The sequence below is a fragment of the Saccostrea echinata genome, unplaced genomic scaffold, assembly GCF_033153115.1.
Source record: "Saccostrea echinata isolate AGI-Se365-2 ecotype Australia unplaced genomic scaffold, CSIRO_AGI_Sech_v1 ptg000008l, whole genome shotgun sequence".
Taxonomy (NCBI): Eukaryota; Metazoa; Mollusca; class Bivalvia; order Ostreida; family Ostreidae; genus Saccostrea; species Saccostrea echinata.
The window spans coordinates 6,576,696-6,595,043 of NW_026889757.1; the positions used below are offsets into that span (position 1 = coordinate 6,576,696).

Consider the following 18,348-nt stretch of genomic DNA (forward strand, 5'->3'; position numbering starts at 1 on the left):
GAGAACCTTATATTAACCCAATTGTGAATTATAAAAAGTGTTGCACTCTCTCCCATTTTGAGGCATCTGATTTCTTAAGTCCATGTGTACGCTGTTTTTATAAAACTCGTTATAAAAAATAAGTGACGATTCTATATCATCGTCGTTGTCTAAATTCAATATAAAATATTGTCATTTTTGGCACAATTTGAATAAACACTAAAACAAATCAAAGTCATGAATGACAGGTGTAAAATTGTAATTAAATGCAGTAAAAATTTTAAATAAAGAAAAAAAGATGCTGTCACAAAACAGAAATGCCCGCACATAGATGTATGTTCTAAATATGCTCATCTTCATATTTGGGTAAGCAGGGAAAAGGCCACTATAATTCTATAATTTACACAGACTATATATATTTATGTATGATATATATAGTAAAAAGCTCAGGAGAGTCATAAATTCATCACAAGTTTGAAATTACAGAATTTAATGAAGTAAATTGGAAAAAAAAATCATATCCAATCACAAAACATTGGAGGACCTATATTTGCGTCTCCCTGTAAAATTCTAGATCCGCACCTAATAACACAGCCTGGTACTTTTACCGTACTCACTGGGTTGCACGTGGTGTACTGGTATATACTCCCTAGAACCGGAAATAATCAAATATCTTTTATTAAGATTAAAAGCCCCTAAACCATCTTTATATTATAACACATTAAATGGTATATGGGGTTCTGACTCCCTCCAGAGATCATTCCGGCATCCTGAATTGGAAATTTTTAGCCTCCATTTGGCCACCAGGGTGAAAATGATTCTGAAACCTTGCATATCTACAAGACACCAACAATCTTAGTTCCAAAAGATGATCAGGTTACTGCAAAAAATGTAAGTGGAGTTCAGGGAACCAATTTTTTTTAAGAAAAACTTCGTTTTTGACCCCAAATCACCCCCACCCCCACCCCTTGGTGAAAATTAATATTTCGTAACCTTATTGCACATCTACAGAACACTCCAAATCATATTCCAAAATATGATTGGATTGCTGTAAAAAAATGTAAACGGAGTTCAAGGAACACGGTTAAAAAAAACACCGTTTTTACCCCCATTTGGCCCCAGGGTGAATTGAATTGAAAATTTCAAAATCTTTTTGCACATTCTTAAAGCACCACCACTCATATTCCAAAATATTAGTCGGCTATTGCTTAAAAAGTAAAAGTATTTTGAGGAAGAAGATGGAGACGTAAGAGACGAACAGATGGACGGACCAGGATAATAATATACCTGAACTTTCTTTAGAAAATACGGGTATAAAAACCAAACAACAAGTAAAGCAGAGCATAGGCTTGCTGATATTTACCAAGAATTTCAGCCTCAACAATAACTCACCTGAACTTGACGTCAGAGCGAGACTTCGCCCACGAAAATGGTCCCCACAAATTAAAAATATTCCACGTTTTACCCAGTTTGGACAAAAATATTTTCAAGTACATTTCTAACATGACGGGGGCTGCTTATGCTAAGATTTTTGTTGTCAGTTTAATGAGATTAATACATTTACATGTATCATAATTATTGACCTCCTTCAGAATGAATTAGTAAAATTCAATTCCATCTGCTTAAAACCATCAACCATTTCAAACAGTTAATAATCTTTCTTTTACGCAAGTGCTTCATAAGAATGATGTGCTTTTTGGGGATAAAATCACTGTTAAAAGTCCTTCAAGATTTTGACATGACTAATCTTTTTGTATACTAGCAATATACGACACGCTGTTCTCAATTTCTCTGGACAATGGAAACAAATTAGGGAAAAAAACTTAAATTATTTGAATAATTATAAAGTCTATTGACATTTCTGAAACATGATGATTCGTTTATTGTATAAGCTTTCCTACGAAGATTTTTATATGTTGGAAAATCATCAACAGGTATTTCAACGGACGTCGAAAGAAGAGTCAAAAAGTTATGTAGCAAAGGACAAAATATGTTTAGAATAATTTTTATAATCCCTGAAAAGAGGCTCATAGATAAGGCCTAACTGCAAATATTTAGATAAATGCAAAACTTTATAAGCTAGGTTGTACTTCGCTTTTAATATTTTAATAGGCTATGTGATAAAAGTTTTTTAAAAAATAAAATAAGCAACATATTGTTAACAATGAAAAGGGGAGTGGCGTGACATAAAAATGACGGAGTTCAAGTCCTTCATTTTTCAAGCAGCACTACTTTTTCTTACATTTCGCCTCATCTCGAGGAAAGATAAATGGAAGCTGTATTTCCTTTTTGTTACGCATGAGTTTTCAACATGAAAAGTAGCAAAGATTCCTACAATCTTATAGTATGGATGATAGTGTTTTTGTTAGTGGGACAAATTCACTTTGAAGGTAATATGTCAAAAAAATTTATCCTCATTTTTATCATCTTATTAATCATTTTTTAAAAAGTGAGATAGAGAGATGCCTCTATTATTTATACATATAATTATATTATCTTAAAAGTGATAATAATACTGAAGAGAAATGACTTTTTAAATCAAAATTAGAAGATGACAAATCTTCCTACAATATTTTGGGAAGTCTGAAAAGGTAATGAAATTATTTTATTTGATATGACAGTAAATTTCATCTAAAATTACTTTGTGTGAAAATATATCCAGCATATTTGCTAACGAAAAAGTAGAAGCGACGAATGAAAAGTCAGTGCTGAAAAGTACTGGTTGAAAATTGTCGTGGATTTCCAAAATCTTCTAAAGAAAAAATATATATATATAAACAAAGCAAACTTGTCTCAATTTTGAATAAACAGAATTCAGCAATGAGTAGGGTTTGGATGTATAGCAAATGAAAGAAAACAATAAAAAATCTATTGTACATTTTATATTTGCGATGATACGCAGTGTCAAATAATAACTTATTATGCCGAAATATTTAATTATTTCCTAAAATTAAGATCTGATCTTAATCTCTTTTAAGAATTAAAAACTATGATTGATAGATGGCACCGAACAAACTGTGCCGTTTATAAAGTTACTGTAAATTACGTTATTCAGTACGTGGTCTATATGTCTTTTGGTATTAATGAATAAAAAGACTTATCCTATCAAAAATTTCATTTTTTCAATGTTATTTTGAATCCGATCTCAATAATTCTGTTTATGTTTTAGATGTATAAATTCTCTTATACATGTATATATAACATTCTACCAAGATCATCTATCAGTCGTTAACCTTCAAGGTCAAACATGAACTACTTTAAATCTTTTCAACACTCTCACCGAGCAGCCAAGATGAAATTAACCGTATCAGTTCTTAAAGTTAGAAATGAAATACACTGTATGTCTCACTTCTGAAGGGGTTTTTAACTTCTGTTTGCACGTAAGGGTCGATTAAATTGGCTACTGTTATAGATGGCTTTCAGTTATTTGATTCTACATTATGTAAGATAGGGTGTTATGAATCATAGGAAATTGACCAAGGATTGATATCCAGTGTAATTATGGTAGCTTTTAATTTCTTAATGAGGTCCTCATGTATTCGTTGAAAAACGAATATCAATTCAGCCTTTCAATTCAGGAGGTTTGCCGTGCTTAAACATGAAGCTATTTTTTCTCGGGAATGGAGAGTTAAAAACAGTTATTTCTTTAGACACTTTTTACAAGTTCACCCTCGTGTACCTCTATTGATGGTGCTTAACTTGTTAGAAGCTTATCAAAACTATTTTAAATGTTCTTACATTTTAATAAGAAAACTGGTGAAGTTTAGCATCCTGTAACCTTTGATGTGGGTCATTATCCTTGCTTCTCCCCAATCCTTAATAGCAATAAGCCCCTGTCCCTTTGGGGCCTCGGCTCCATTATAATCCATACTGAAGGGTCAATTTGAACTCCTACTATGGTTAGGTAAAAAGTACAAAGAATAAAAGCAGACATTACAAAACCCACTTGGTTCTATTTTTAAATTAACGTGAAAAAATGAGTTTATTTTGTATTTTATTTAGTTCTACAACAATACCATTAATATCCTCTCATTCATTCTAGTAGAACACATTACTAGTACCTTCAAAACACATGGTATTAAAATAATGTTAAGGACAGATGATAACCCTCCCCCCCCCCCCCAAGAAAAAAAAAATAATGATGCCTGGATTGATATATTTTTAGGAACTTTTTAGGCTGTAAATGATGCTTATATTAAATTTCTAAAATACTGAAATATTGTAAACTTTCTATCGATGTTCAAAATGACTTTAGTTGTTATGTTTGTTTGTATCATCTGTCCTTAATTAAATCATATTAATACTATAAACTATATCAGACCATTCAAATACATTGATTAAACTGTGGTTTTTAAGGCAGTAACAATAACATTCCTTTTTATATTTTGGAAATTATAAGTGTCTGCAGTGACGTGCAAACCTGGGTGGTCTAGCTTTGGTGAGAGTTGTTACAAATTGTACACGTCTACAAAAACCTGGATGGATGCTCTGAAGGCATGCCAGGCCGAAGACAGCAGTCTGGTGGACATTGGATCAAACGACGAACAAGACTTTGTATATAGTAAGGGAAATTTATTTCATAAAACTCTAAACACAAGGAATTAAAATTAACTGCTTATATTTCAAAGATAAATAAATGTCAATTCCATTTTTAGCACCGAGAAGAATTCATGTTGTTTAACTGATTGCAAAACAATTGTAATTTTAATGCTATGAAATTTGTTTTACTCCCTTCGTTCGTTCGTTCGTTCGAGAAAGGGAGAGAGAGCTCTAAAGGCAAAGGCCATGAATTATCTTACACTGATTTCAGAGCTCGCTAATGGACTTCAGGCTTGGTTAGGTGCTTCTGATGCCTCAGATGAGGGTCATTGGCTTTGGTACAGTAGTGATCAGCCCTGGGGGTATACACGCTGGGACCCACGTAAGTCAACTGATGCATGCAAAATACTAATGAAACACATTAGCAAAACAAATTCATTGAATTCCATACATTCTATTAAAATCTACAACAAATAAATGAATTCTTGGGAAATATTTTTGTAGGAAGTTGGGGGGGGGGGGGGTGAAAATTGAAAAAAGTTAAATTTCATATTTTGTGTAAACCAAACAAGCAAGTCATGGATGAATTAAGAGTTTTCATAACTTTCAATAGTTTTAGATTATTTAATATTTAAGAGAATATTTTATCTTAGCACTATGACTATGTTTTTGGAATTTTAAGTTGGTAACGGTAGTTGTCCGGGAGGGAGTGTAGGGGATAGAGTAATAAGTGTAAAAAAATCAAAACATTTCGAAGCATCTGAATCTTTCACTGTAATAATATTTATAGAATTGATTGTTTACTTTTGCTTAAATTTCAAATTAAATCATCAAAGAATCGAAATATTTTACTTATCAACTTATTTGGAGAGGAAAATTACACGGAAAAAAAATACAGATAAGTTCTCCTATAAGGTATTTATTTGCAATAACAGCTATTCACACAACGTCTGAATTTTTCTTTAAGAACACGAGAATACCAAGAGTTATCGAAACAGATGGGTGAACTAACATGCTTAGTAACATACATGTACTTGTATCAATGTCAGACCTCATATAAGAATTAAAATTCAACTTGTGCCATTATTGAAGTATAAACATAACCCCCCCTCCCCAATATAAATTTAAAAAAATCTTTTTTATATCAGTGAAAAAGGTTAAGGTAACGGACAATGATTGATCTAAAAAAAAAAAAACCAAAAACCCGTACAAACAAATTTGTGAACAGTGTATAGAAAACGGACCCCGGAAATTCCAGAAGTGGGATCAGATGCCTAGAAGGAATGAGCATCCCCTGTAGACCGGTTACACCCGTCGTGAGCCCTTTGTATTGATCAGGTAGACGGGACATTCCGTTGTCAAATTCAGTATAAATTCGAAGGCCTAACAATTGATATGAAATATGTTAGTCAAAATTCGATCCAATGATGGGTTATATTTACTAACAAGGTTATTATAACGACCATAGAATTTACGAAATGCTGAGTTTAACCGATGTTGTTGAAATCCCTTTAACATCAACTTATCTGTCAGTAGCCTGCCTTGGTTTAAAAACTGATCGGCTCTGAGCATGCTCTGAGTATCGAATAAGTTGAAAGACGTAAACACCATATGCTGGTGATAGTGGAGTACTACTATATATAAGTAAGGAAAGTTGACGATGGAAAAGATGAAGTCATCTCGTTTGTCATACAGTTTACTTATTAGCTGGTCTTTATCGTCTATTGTCAGTAAAACATCCAAATAGTCAATTGTAGAAGTTTTTGAATAAATTCTACTACATAGGAATATAAAAACAGGTCAGCTAATGAAAGTGCACAATTAGTGCCCTTCGAAATTCCAACAGTTTGTTGGAAGACCTGGTCTCCAAAGACTACATAGACGTTGTCAATGAGGATTCCATCATCCTTTTAATATCAACGTTTGAGTACTTGTTGCGTAGATTCAGAGGGATGTTTAACAAAGTGACTTTGTTTATGACCAATCACTAGGTATGAAAATTTCTGAGTACGTACCATTCTAAGTTCACATTATTCACACAGATGAGCTATTGCTATCTGTTTTCGCCGGTAGTTGTTCGTGGTTAACATCTGTACATTTTCATCTCCTTCTTTGTAATCGACCATAGAATTTGCAAAATATTGACCTTAAATGAAATGTTGATATCCTTTTATCATCAGCTTATTTGTCAATAGCTTGCCTTGTTTTAAAAATTGTTCGTAGAGCAGGCTCTTGCGTATCGAATCAACTGGGAGACATAAACTCCATATGCAGGTGACAATGGTATGTTGGTACACAAATAAGGGAAGTTGACGATAGAAGAGTTAAAGTCATCACGTTTATTACAAAGTTTTGTTGTTAGTTTGTCATTTATGTCTTTCTCTAGTAAAATATCATATATGAAACAGATGTGTCTGACTCTGTGGTGTGTCTATGTTCAGTTCAAATTGATATAACGAATCAATGTAGGGATGGAAATGAATATTATTAATTCATAAAACGTTGTCAATATATCTAAATGTCAAATTGAAGGCCACAGCAAGAGACTTCTCCTTTTCATGTAGAAGTTTTGGAATAAATTCTGCTTCATATGAATACAAAAAAGGTCTGCCCAGGCCCGTAGCAACTATTTCAAAATTTGGGGGGGGGGGGGGACTTCGCTAAAAAAAAAAATCTGATAAGCAAAAAAAAAAAAAAAAAAAACCTAAACTTACCAAAATTATCTGACAAGCAAAAGAAAAAAAAACACACACACACACACAAAACTTACATCAAAAAGTAGGGGGGGGGGGGGCAAGCAGCATCTAAAGGAAAATTTGCTTCAGCAAAGTAATATATTCTGAGAAAAAGTGGGGAGGGGGGCTGCCCCCCTGCGTTCTACGGGCCTACTGTTTATAACTGGGCGCAACTGTACCCATGGGAATTCTGACAGATTGATAATTCATGTTGTCTTATTTCTTTTGACATGAACAAATATCTTAAGATGTAAAGTACCTTCAATAGATATTCTGTGATGCATATTCTGTGATACATATCTCAAAACTCCTGATTTTCCGCATTGAAAACGCCTGGTTATGTACGTACGGATCGATCCCTGTGCCTACTGTGTTTTTTTCCAAACTACAATGTTAAACTCCCGATTAAAACTTTAAGCACCTTCGTATATCTGTGTTTTGCTGTGCTATTTTCTATTTTCAACGATATGATATAAAACATGTGAGTTCTATTTTTATATAAAAGTGTGATTTTTCTTTTACAGGCTGACAGACAGACGTACTGACACTACAGACACCAGACAAATTGATCCCCATATGTATGACATGCTAAACTAGCGAAACGAAAAATAATTCAATATTAACATACATGTAAATCTCCAATAAAAAAAAGTGAATTGAATTGAAAATTAAGTTTTGAGCGAACGTTAAAAATTATATCGCTAGAAATATTTTGATTCTCATGTTATTCAGGACAACCAGATAACTATAGGGGTAACGAAGACTGTCTCCATTTCTGGAATGCTGATTTATGGAATGATTACATATGTTCCGGATCCATTAATATGCCATACATATGTGAACAGAAAGGTAAGAATTTTCAGGTTTTATTCTTCATTCTTTTTTTTATAGGGTAGAGTGGGGTAATTTCGACCACTTTTGCTGATTTGTGGCTTTCAATCCACAAAACACGACTGCTTTCAAATGTACTAGTTTAAAAAAGATTCGGAATAAATTACATTGATTTTTTTTCTTCATATTTTTCTGCTTTGGTAGTTAAAATGCATAAAAAATAATGAATTGGTTTAAAAATAGGTAAGCATGTTGCATGGGTTAATTTCGACCGGACTTGGGGTAATTTCGACCACAACAAACATCAAAAAGAAAGATAACTCTTGCAATGAAAGTAAACTCTACCTGTCGCATTTTATTCAAAATTATGGTCCGAGAAACTATATTGCCCTATTTAGAATATACGTGTATCTATCTCTATCTCTCTCAATAAAAAGATTAAAATGGGTAAGTACTAGTATATCCATACAGTTAAGAAATGAGTTGGGTTACTTAAGCTTTTCAATACCGTTTTACAGACATCTTAATTCTCATTCTTTATTCTAAATTCTGCTTTTAATTCGCCAACTCTATATTTTAAAATTGTGATATATACTTATGCAAATAGATAAAATTTTCTCAGATTCCACAAATAATTTCTTTATGATTTTTAAATTGTCCAACCCAAAAGGAATTTTATTTAATATCGTCTTTTCACAACAGAATCATTCAGATTGTATATATCTGTATAAGGTTTGAGCATAGCATTGGAATTACGTATATTTTTCTTCACTAATTTTTACCACATACACATTCATTTGGAATGCGTTGTATTACGTATTTTACGTGTTTTGTTCATTCTTAAAAGAGATAGATCCTGAGAAATTCGATCAAGTCAATTAAATAAAGATTTACGGAAGCAAAGTCCTCTGAACCCCCCCCCCCCCCCCGGAACAAAAAACAAACTCAAACAAATCATTTATTTCGTATAACATCATAGTGGGGTTTTTTTTGTTTCAAGATTGTTGTAGCTCTTTTGGTGTGTTGTTCTGATATTTTGGGTACTATTTGGATTTGTGTTTGACTGTGTGATACGATCTAAATACGACTGGTTCGTTGGTTTTCGATAGCCTCAGTCTTATCCGTCCAAGTTTACGCATTCGTAATAATGAAAAAAAATTTACAAAAACCTGATTTTTTTTTAACTTATATTTAATATTGCCTGCACCCCCTCTTTTGTTAATTTGACGGGTTTGAAAACTTTTGGATTGCTCTCGTCATGTGTTAATTCAAAGCCAGTGCCGACTCCGTGTTCTCTCGCACGTCGATCAGTGATGCACCCTCGTGAATGGCCCGGACAATATTTATAGCAGGCATGCATATGATAATTAATCTGACATATTTTTTTTTTAATATAAAAGGTTATATGTAGATAATATTGTACATATAAAGTATAATCATTTTTTTAAAGATCTAACTCTGCATTGCATTAAACAGCTGTTAAAGACAACATACATATTTCAGAATAAGTGGTCGAATTTACCCCGCGTCCTTAAAATCAGTAGGGGTAATTTCGACCAATATCAAATGGAGGTTTCTTGTGCATTTTGAGAGAAATCCAAGATAAATTTGTCAAATTCTGCAACTTAAAGATATTCCAAGAAAAAATAAAACAATTTTTATTTAATTCGTGCTGTAGACTGCTGAACAAGGTTAAACTGAAATAGAGGTTGTATGAGTTGTCTCTCTTGCATTTCCTTGATCAAATCAAGTGCACTGAAGACGGAGACTTCGAGCGTCAAACTGGAAACATAAATAATAGTAAAAATATTATTTATATCTCTGATCAAGCCATATTTGCGATGAATAATTATACTAGGACACACAATTTGAGGAATAGTTTTCTATAATTACGAATAAATTAAACTTGTCTCAACACTACCGTAGATCTTTGTGTGGTGCTGTGTTCCTGTGGTCGAAATTAAACGGTGGTCGAAATTACCCTGACTTACCCTACATCTATGAAAATAAAAAGATTTTTAAAAAAAAAATGGAATTGTTTTGTATTGTCTGTTTCCTTGTTGATGAAAGCTGGACTATCCCTATGTGATTCTACCTGGATATACAAAGACGGACATGGGTACAAGTTATTAAAAACAAAGATGAAGTGGTCTAATGCCATGAAAACCTGTCAGCAAAACTCGGCCTCATTGGTCAACATTGAGACCTCCTCGGAGATGACTTTTGTTCATGGTAAAACAAATTTTCCTACATATCTACACAAATCTATGGTGGCATATTTCTGCCCCCTACATGCAAGATAAATTATGTTAATATGTAACATTATTATGTAGACATGCGACTTATTTATGTCAACATGCAAAATATTCATGCTGACATGCAAGTTAACAATCTCTTTAGATCTCTTTAGAAAATTTAATCTTAATGTTGGTAAACTTGCTTACTAACGCCATTATCTGACATCATACAAGCAAGTTTCATCTTGCTATGCGACTTATTCATGTTAACATACGAGATAATTGTGTAGAACATGCGACTTATTTATGTTAACATGCAAGATAATTATGTAGACATGTATCCTATTTATTTCAACATGCAAGATAATTATGTTAATATGCGAGTTAATTATGTCAACATGCGAGATATGTATGTTGAAATGCAACTTATTATCTGCATGTTGACATAAATATCTTGCATTTTAAAATATAACTCGCATGTTGACATATATAAGTCGGATGTTGACATAAATAAGTTGCATGTTGACGTAAATAAGTCGCATGTCAAGATAATTCTGTTACATCTTGCTTGTATTATGTCATATAATGGCGTCTGTAAGTTTACCAGCATTAAAAATAGATTCTCTATAAAGATTGTTAACTTGCATGTCAACATAATTATTTTGCATGTTGACATCAATAAGTCGCATGTCTACATAATTATTTTGAATGTTATCATCATAGTTTATCTTGCATGTAGGGGGAAGAAAATTCCACTATACGAATCATAGTTTTATATTTTAAATTTCAGAACACCGTTCATCGTCGGATATCGACGGCTGATCTCGTATTTTACTAATGAGTGAAAAAACGAGATCACCCGTGAATATCTTTTAAGGACATAGCAATGTAGTTTGAACTTTATTGTCTTTTTCCCTGGAGTTGAAGAGTTCTTTTACTTAAAGGAACTGTGTGCTACATTTGAATGTCTATGTATGCTGTTGTGCACTTCTTCTAAAACAAGTTTGGATAAATAAAACATCTAGAATATATGTTTAGTAATTTTTGTATATTTTTCTTTGAATTATACAAGAATTTTCATCAGTTGATATCTTTTCAAAACCCCTGGTTATGCATGCTGATTTTTTGTCTATGAACATCTGATGGCACTATAATCATAAATTAAGAATATCTTGAAAAATTATCAGTAGGTAAGGTACGTTGCGTATGTCCTTAATATGTCAATAAAGCTGTTTAAGTAATTGTTTAAAAAAATTGTTTCACATTTGTTAAATTACAGGGAAAATGTTTCAGATTGATCTTTAATGATTAACATTACCGGTAATCATAAAATACTTACATGCATATGGCTGTGCAGCCGTGTAAGCAATTTTATTGCCACTTAATTTCACTCTTTTGAAAAGTGTAACAACAGGCATAAAACATCATACCTGAATATTATTTGTATACTGAGAGAAAATTATTTTTTATGATAAATTTATATAGGTATCTTTCATCTATGAAATCATTCAAAAATATTTTTTGTTTGTTTGTGTGTTGTTTAACGTCCCTCCCGAGAATTTTTCACTCATATGGAGACGCCACCACTTGCCGGTGGAGAGCTGCAAATTTTTGACGTACTCGGCACTCAGGGCCATTGAGCAGTGAGGGATCTATTTCGTGCCAGCACCTAATGCGACACTTGACCTCGGTTTATACGGTCTCATCCGAAGGACCGGTCTCCACGTCCCACAGTGGGATTCAAACCCGCGACATAAGGATCAACTCCTAACTCCGCGATTCTAGAGCAGACGCTCTAACCACTGCGCCACGAGGGCGACTCATTCAAAAATATAAGATGGAATGAAACAGCAACAGTACAGACCGGACAGACTAAATAATCGCTGCCTTGTTTGTTTATATGGGTCAGTGGAAACGTTATAGCTTCAAGGTTAAATACTTGTAGTTATAAATGTAAACACTTTTAAAGGTTTGTCAGAAGGAGTGCCTATTTGGTTGGGTGCTACAGACGGGCCACAGGAAGGAAACTGGGCGTGGACAGGAACTAGGGTCAAATGGAATTATACCAACTGGCAAACAGGTGAATGCAGTAATTAAATTAGATGTACTGTGAGCACTGATCTCACAAAATGATACCCCGCTCCCATATGCGTATAATTGCAAAGTACATTTCTTTCCAGTATATAAATGAGATTCTGAGAGAGTTCCATTGAATTTCATTCAGAGGTTTAGGCTGAGTTGCGTTAAAGAATGGGTACCATCTTTTTTTAAGTATAATGACAAAGTCCATGTTTTACTATGTGAAACCCCAAATATCAGTCCAATGAAAACGTAAAATAGGGCACAAAATTACACAATGTAAATACGATTCCGTGAAGTCTCATTAACTTTTATTCAGTAGTATAGGAGGAGCTGCAGATTAGAGATAGGTATCCCCAATGTTAAATAAAGAATGGCAAGTCTACTCTTTGCTATGGAAACCCCAAATATCATTCTGATAGAAACGTAAAATAGGAGGTGCAAAATGGCACTCTGTCATAAAGATTCTGTGAAAATGTAATTAAATTGCACTCAGTGGTGTAAGAGGAGTCGTGGATAAGAGATGGCTACCCCCAAGCAAACCTAGAATGGCAACATCCATGTTTTGCTATGGAAACCCCAAATATGTCTCCGAACGAAACGTAAAATCTGAGATGGACAATGTAGCTATGTAAAAAAAAGGTCAGAAGTGTAAGAGTAGTTGCGGATAAGGAAAAGATCCGAAGTGTAACAAAGGAAGTAAGGACGGACACCACCATCACTATATATCCCCCACTTTTCAAGCGTGTGGAATAATAAGCTCTCAGAATATGGAACAAATGCAGTCTTCTACATCATCAAATGTTGTGTTTTTCTTTTTTCACATGATTTTGATCATTAAGAAGAAAAATGCAGACATGCAGTTACATTTAGATTGTCTGAAATATGGAGATAACGAACAGTATTCAAGCTTATAGTCCATTTAAACAATACAAATTGGGAGCAGAGCAAACCAAAAAAATCAGAACTCTATTAAAACGAAAAGTTTGAATAAAGGGCTGTCTCTCATTGTTTGCAAATTTTTAAATAATAAATTGAATTGGGAAGGAAAATAATGTTAGTCACTCTGAAGGGCAAAACTAATCTACTATTTTGAAACATTTTATGAAGATAAAATGAATAACATGGTGAATAAAAAGAAAACAAAGATAAAATGTAGTGTTTAGAAGAGATGTTTAGCGTCTGCTACTTTATTAAAACCAAAAATTTCTTTTTTCCTTTTGATAACAAAAGCAGTGACAATTAACGTCCTTCCACAATTTTGTCTGTTTAATTATTGGTAGGAGTTTTTGAAATTGTTAATAAGCAATACTTTTCTGTTAAAGGTGAGCCGAATAATGCGAATAATGATTGTGCATTGAAAGTCGGTAGTGAGGAGAAGTGGATTGACGGCAGCTGTTCTGGCCTACACATGTTCATATGTGAAAAAAATAGTACGTACTCATTATCATTAAGTTTTTTCTGCATAAAGAGCATATTTTTCTTTTGAAAAAAAAGCTCATTTGTCCCCAAAATATTCTAAAACCAAAAGAAAGTCTCCGATTTTTCTTGATTAGCAAGAATAGACTCTCTTCTTTCATATTCAGTATTCTCGAGAGTAAAATATCGGATCCTGTTTTTATTCTCAATTTACAAAGAAGAACTCTACAAATAAAAGCTTCTGGTTATTCCACAAAAGAATCAGTTATCAAATAATAATGACTTTATATATTTATTAGTATTCAACAGTGCATTTGGCTTCCTCAGAAAGTCTTCATGGAAAATCTGATTTAAAAATGAAGGAATATTTTAATCTAATAAACAAAAGTAAAATATTTATAATAGTTTGAAACTATGACTATTGGAATTAAACAACAAAATTTTAAGAAAAATTGGTTACGTCAATAAATATACCAGTCCTCTTTTTGCTAGTTGGTACTTTCTTTGATTACTCTTCCCAGAAGTTACCTGCTTTCAAATTGATAAATATAATTTGTTTCTTATTCAGATGCTGTTCAGCTGATAGATCATGTACTGACGTTAAATGTCGGTGAGACCATACAGGACACAGGGTTTGTGTGTACATACACATTTAATCCCTCAGACATCCAGGTTAGGGTAATATGGCATCTGAACGATCAAGTAATAAAAGAAGAAACCCTGCAAAACCAGAACAGTAGTTTCCTGCAGGGTGATGAAATACCCATGCTGCTTCATGGAGACCAGGTACTTATAAAAATATGGTAAATTTTCCTTGGAGAAAACTTATGAAATAAGCAAAAATAAAAGTGAAACGATGTGATAACAACCAAATAAATGCTGGTAGTTGAGACAATTGAAGAAAAAGTATGCATGCCAACTGAGTATCAGTACATATATAATATTTGTGTGCAAGCAATAGAATTCAAACTATTTCAGAAAATAAAAAGGAAATTCTTTTGTTACTTCTAGCTTTAGAGAAGCTTATTTTATTTATGAATGCATAAATAAGTTAATTTCATTTCAGATTCAATGTACTCTAGTTTTTTGTTGGCTTGGAAACTGTACCAGAGAAGGATTACCTAAAAGTACAAAATTACTCAATGCTAAATTACAGGTATGTAAAGGTAACGACGAAGATGAAATTATTGAGTGTATTTTTAATTGGCTCTTTTACATATGACATGCAACCAAATATACTATATACAAATATAACAATTATTTTTTATACAAAAGACTAATTATATCACACATATTATGAAATGTGTGGAATCACTACAAAATATATATACTAATTATGTTTACATTATCATTTACAAAGAAATGAATCGAAGAATATACTTTCTGATTATGGTATTTAATTCAATTACATGGAAAAAAATCCAATAACAAGTTATATGAATGCTGAGAAAAAATAATGCACTGATTATTGGTTGTCAGATTTAATCTATTTTACTTAAAAGGCACATCTTTGTTATATGAGGTACTCCTGTTGTCTACAATAAGCTAGGCATTATTTTTACATTTTGATAAAGGTTGAAAGTGAGAATCCAATGACCATACATGAAGGATCGGGACCTGTTAATATGAATGTAACCAGCACGGTACCGCCCATTCTGTTCTGTGATAGGAAAAACCAGCATAACAACTGTGAAATATTTGTATCTGCTGAGCTAGCTAAACACAGTTCGTTTTTAGTTTAGATTTTTTTAAAAAGGCAGGAAACATGTTCCTGTGTTTTTGGCAAATTATCTTTGTCTTGATTGGATGGAAATGAAAATTTTGAATTTTTACCTGAACAAAAATAAATAAATAAATAAAAAAATAAAAAATAAAAAAAAAATCATAAAAATAAAAGAAAGATTTTTAAACCTATAACTGAAATCCTATCAATATATCTTTTTGTCACCATCATATTAAACTGTTTATTTTGAAAAATATACACAGGATGGGATATAAAATGTCCCAGATCACGATGCCCAGTAAGTCAAGCGGTGTTTGGTATGTTCGAATCTCACAGCTACAGGAAGCCATGTTCGTACTTGATTACCATGAATAATTGGGACTCAGGCGTGGTGATTCCGGTCAAGGCGGCATCAGATGGTCTTAAGGACCGAGACAAGGGCAGAAATATCCGAATCTACTTACAGACTTCTAACAAGACAGAACTAATATCCACTGTACCAGTAAGAGATTAAAATATAAAATAGGATAGACATATTCATTAAATCTTATTTTTGTATGGAGTGATACAATCGTTAAATTTACAGAAAAATAGAATAGGTTTTTTTTCGTATTGGTTTTATCCTGTATATATCGTTGAAGAAAAATTAATATGTTTGCCAAGTATTTCATTTCTAATAAATTTAATATACAACATAGGTCACGATTGTGGATGGAGATAAAATCGCTGTATGTTCTTCAATTAATGATCCACACATGACAACGTTTGACGGAAGGTAAGCTTTTAAAGTTTGGATAAAGTTCATTCATGTATACTTTATTATGTATTATATAAATATTATACATTTTTATTTATAGGGGTTTTTAGTCACTTGCTAGTTTTCTTTATTGAAAATGAACATGTTGCGAATATGTTTTTGGAACGAATTAAAAAGATTTAAATTTTGCTTATTTTCTAGATATTACGATAACTATTTGGAAGGAGAGTTTATTCTATACAGACATAAATCCTTGCCTTACGAGGTAATTTTTAATTAATTAGACCAAGTTGTATATTTAAGTCCTCCATCAGCAGCTGACTTTCCAATTAAAGTGACCTCACTCCAGTTTCTTTTTATTATTACAGTTGGTCAGTATTGTCTTAGGAATAAAAGTACTTATTTTTTTATTACTTTTTCTTACTCTTATCAAACTAATTTTGACCCCTGTTTTCTTGATCATAGAGAGGGCTCACGGCGGGTGTGACCGGTTGACAGGGAGTGCTGACTCCTCTTGTTGGTCTTTGTTCCCACTCTTGTTTTCTCTGTTTTAAGGATTAATGAAATTGGTCACTGTTGATTAAATTCGCTTTTTTTTAACTATTATACTATCATTATACTTCCATTTTTAGGTGAATAACTAATATTATACTTTTTGTATGCATTTCATATATATATATCTTTCGTCCTGTGTTGAATTCATTGCAGCTACATACATATTCAACTATTCATTCTCTATCTTTAATCTAGAGGTAAGGGCAACCACAAAATTTCCTTTCATTTCAAGATTTCATTGTATTCATCAGGTTCGAACATACTACCGCAGATGTAACAATGTAGCCGCATGTAACTGTGCAGTTGTTGTGCGATCTGTGGATGACGTCATTCTTATCGACGTCTGTGGACCTTCCATGGGACAATCGTCCAGACGCACGCCTCATAATCTGAAAATGTACCTCAATGGAGATTTAACACCGGGGACAGAAATCATTAGAATTGCTGGAGGAAAGTCGTATGAAGTATGTCTGCCGGGTAGTTCTTATTACTTTTTGCAAAGACCTTGTTCAGACATTACTTTTAAAAAGCACAATTTTTCATTTTGGGGATTTAGAAAAAAATATTAAATTAATTTTTTTAAAAAATCGTTTAATTTGGAAACAAACATTAGCATGTAATAAGATAAAAACATCATATACTTTATGAAACACATTTTCAATTTTCGTAAAATTATATTTTGGCTAGTTATTATTGCATTGAGATTTAAGATGTGACTTTTGACGTGTTCCAATCACTGGTCAACATCTATCATTTAAGCTTTAACATATTGAACAGATTATATTACCAACGGGAGCAAAAGTGATTGTCATGGATGGTAGGCCAATCTTGGGCAGACGATTCTTAAACGTAAAAGTTGTAGCCTCAACATTTGATTTTAATAATACAGAAGGTAAGTGAACAATGTTTTCCGAAAACAACACAAAATACACCTTTTTTCCATAAAAGATAATTTTAGTGAAATTGAATAGTTTTTATTTTGATAATGTTTGCAAAAAATTGGAAAAACCTTGTAGGACTTTGTGGGACATTTGATGGTAACAGGGCAAACGATTTCACGGAAAGGAATGGGAACGTTTATACTGGAGGAGGGCTTAAACCAAATCAGTTTTCATCATCATGGAGGTAAAGATTTTTTGATTTAAGAAATATTTTCATTCATTTTTTGATAAAATATTTCCTGAAAATTTCAGTATTCATCTTTATAATGCAATATCAACCAAAAAGGCAAGTTTTTGTTTTATTTTTACAAGATGGTTCATTTGAGTTTGTATGAATGCTATTTTGTTTTTAAAATGTAGTCCTGTTAATAAGATATAATTTAAATAAGAAATGTGGTTATATCAGGAATGGGTAAATAATGGCAATATTGTTGCCAGATCAACTCTGTGGTATTAAACCTTTTGTAGTATCATAAATTACCCATGGAATCATAAATCAGTTGGAAAATGCATATTCAACAACTAAGGAAATGTGCTCACTTCTTAGAGTCTC

General features: G+C 32.6%; 2 protein-coding genes across 2 annotated transcripts; both read left to right on the top strand.

Annotated features, from left to right (window-relative positions):
* Positions 1 to 4,458: 4,458 nt before the first annotated feature.
* LOC133181215 (C-type mannose receptor 2-like) lies at positions 4,459 to 14,836 on the top strand. The gene is made up of 7 exons (XM_061315751.1): positions 4,459 to 4,540; positions 4,790 to 4,900; positions 7,986 to 8,102; positions 10,155 to 10,316; positions 12,291 to 12,401; positions 14,388 to 14,605; positions 14,831 to 14,836. The coding sequence occupies exons 1-7, from the start codon at positions 4,459 to 4,461 to the stop codon at positions 14,834 to 14,836; spliced, it is 807 nt and encodes a 268-aa protein (XP_061171735.1).
* A 968-nt stretch (positions 14,837 to 15,804) lies between these two features.
* Positions 15,805 to 17,983, top strand: LOC133181217 (von Willebrand factor D and EGF domain-containing protein-like). The gene is made up of 6 exons (XM_061315753.1): positions 15,805 to 16,044; positions 16,241 to 16,317; positions 16,501 to 16,564; positions 17,106 to 17,318; positions 17,632 to 17,746; positions 17,871 to 17,983. The coding sequence occupies exons 1-6, from the start codon at positions 15,862 to 15,864 to the stop codon at positions 17,981 to 17,983; spliced, it is 765 nt and encodes a 254-aa protein (XP_061171737.1). The 5' UTR covers positions 15,805 to 15,861.
* Positions 17,984 to 18,348: the final 365 nt, after the last annotated feature.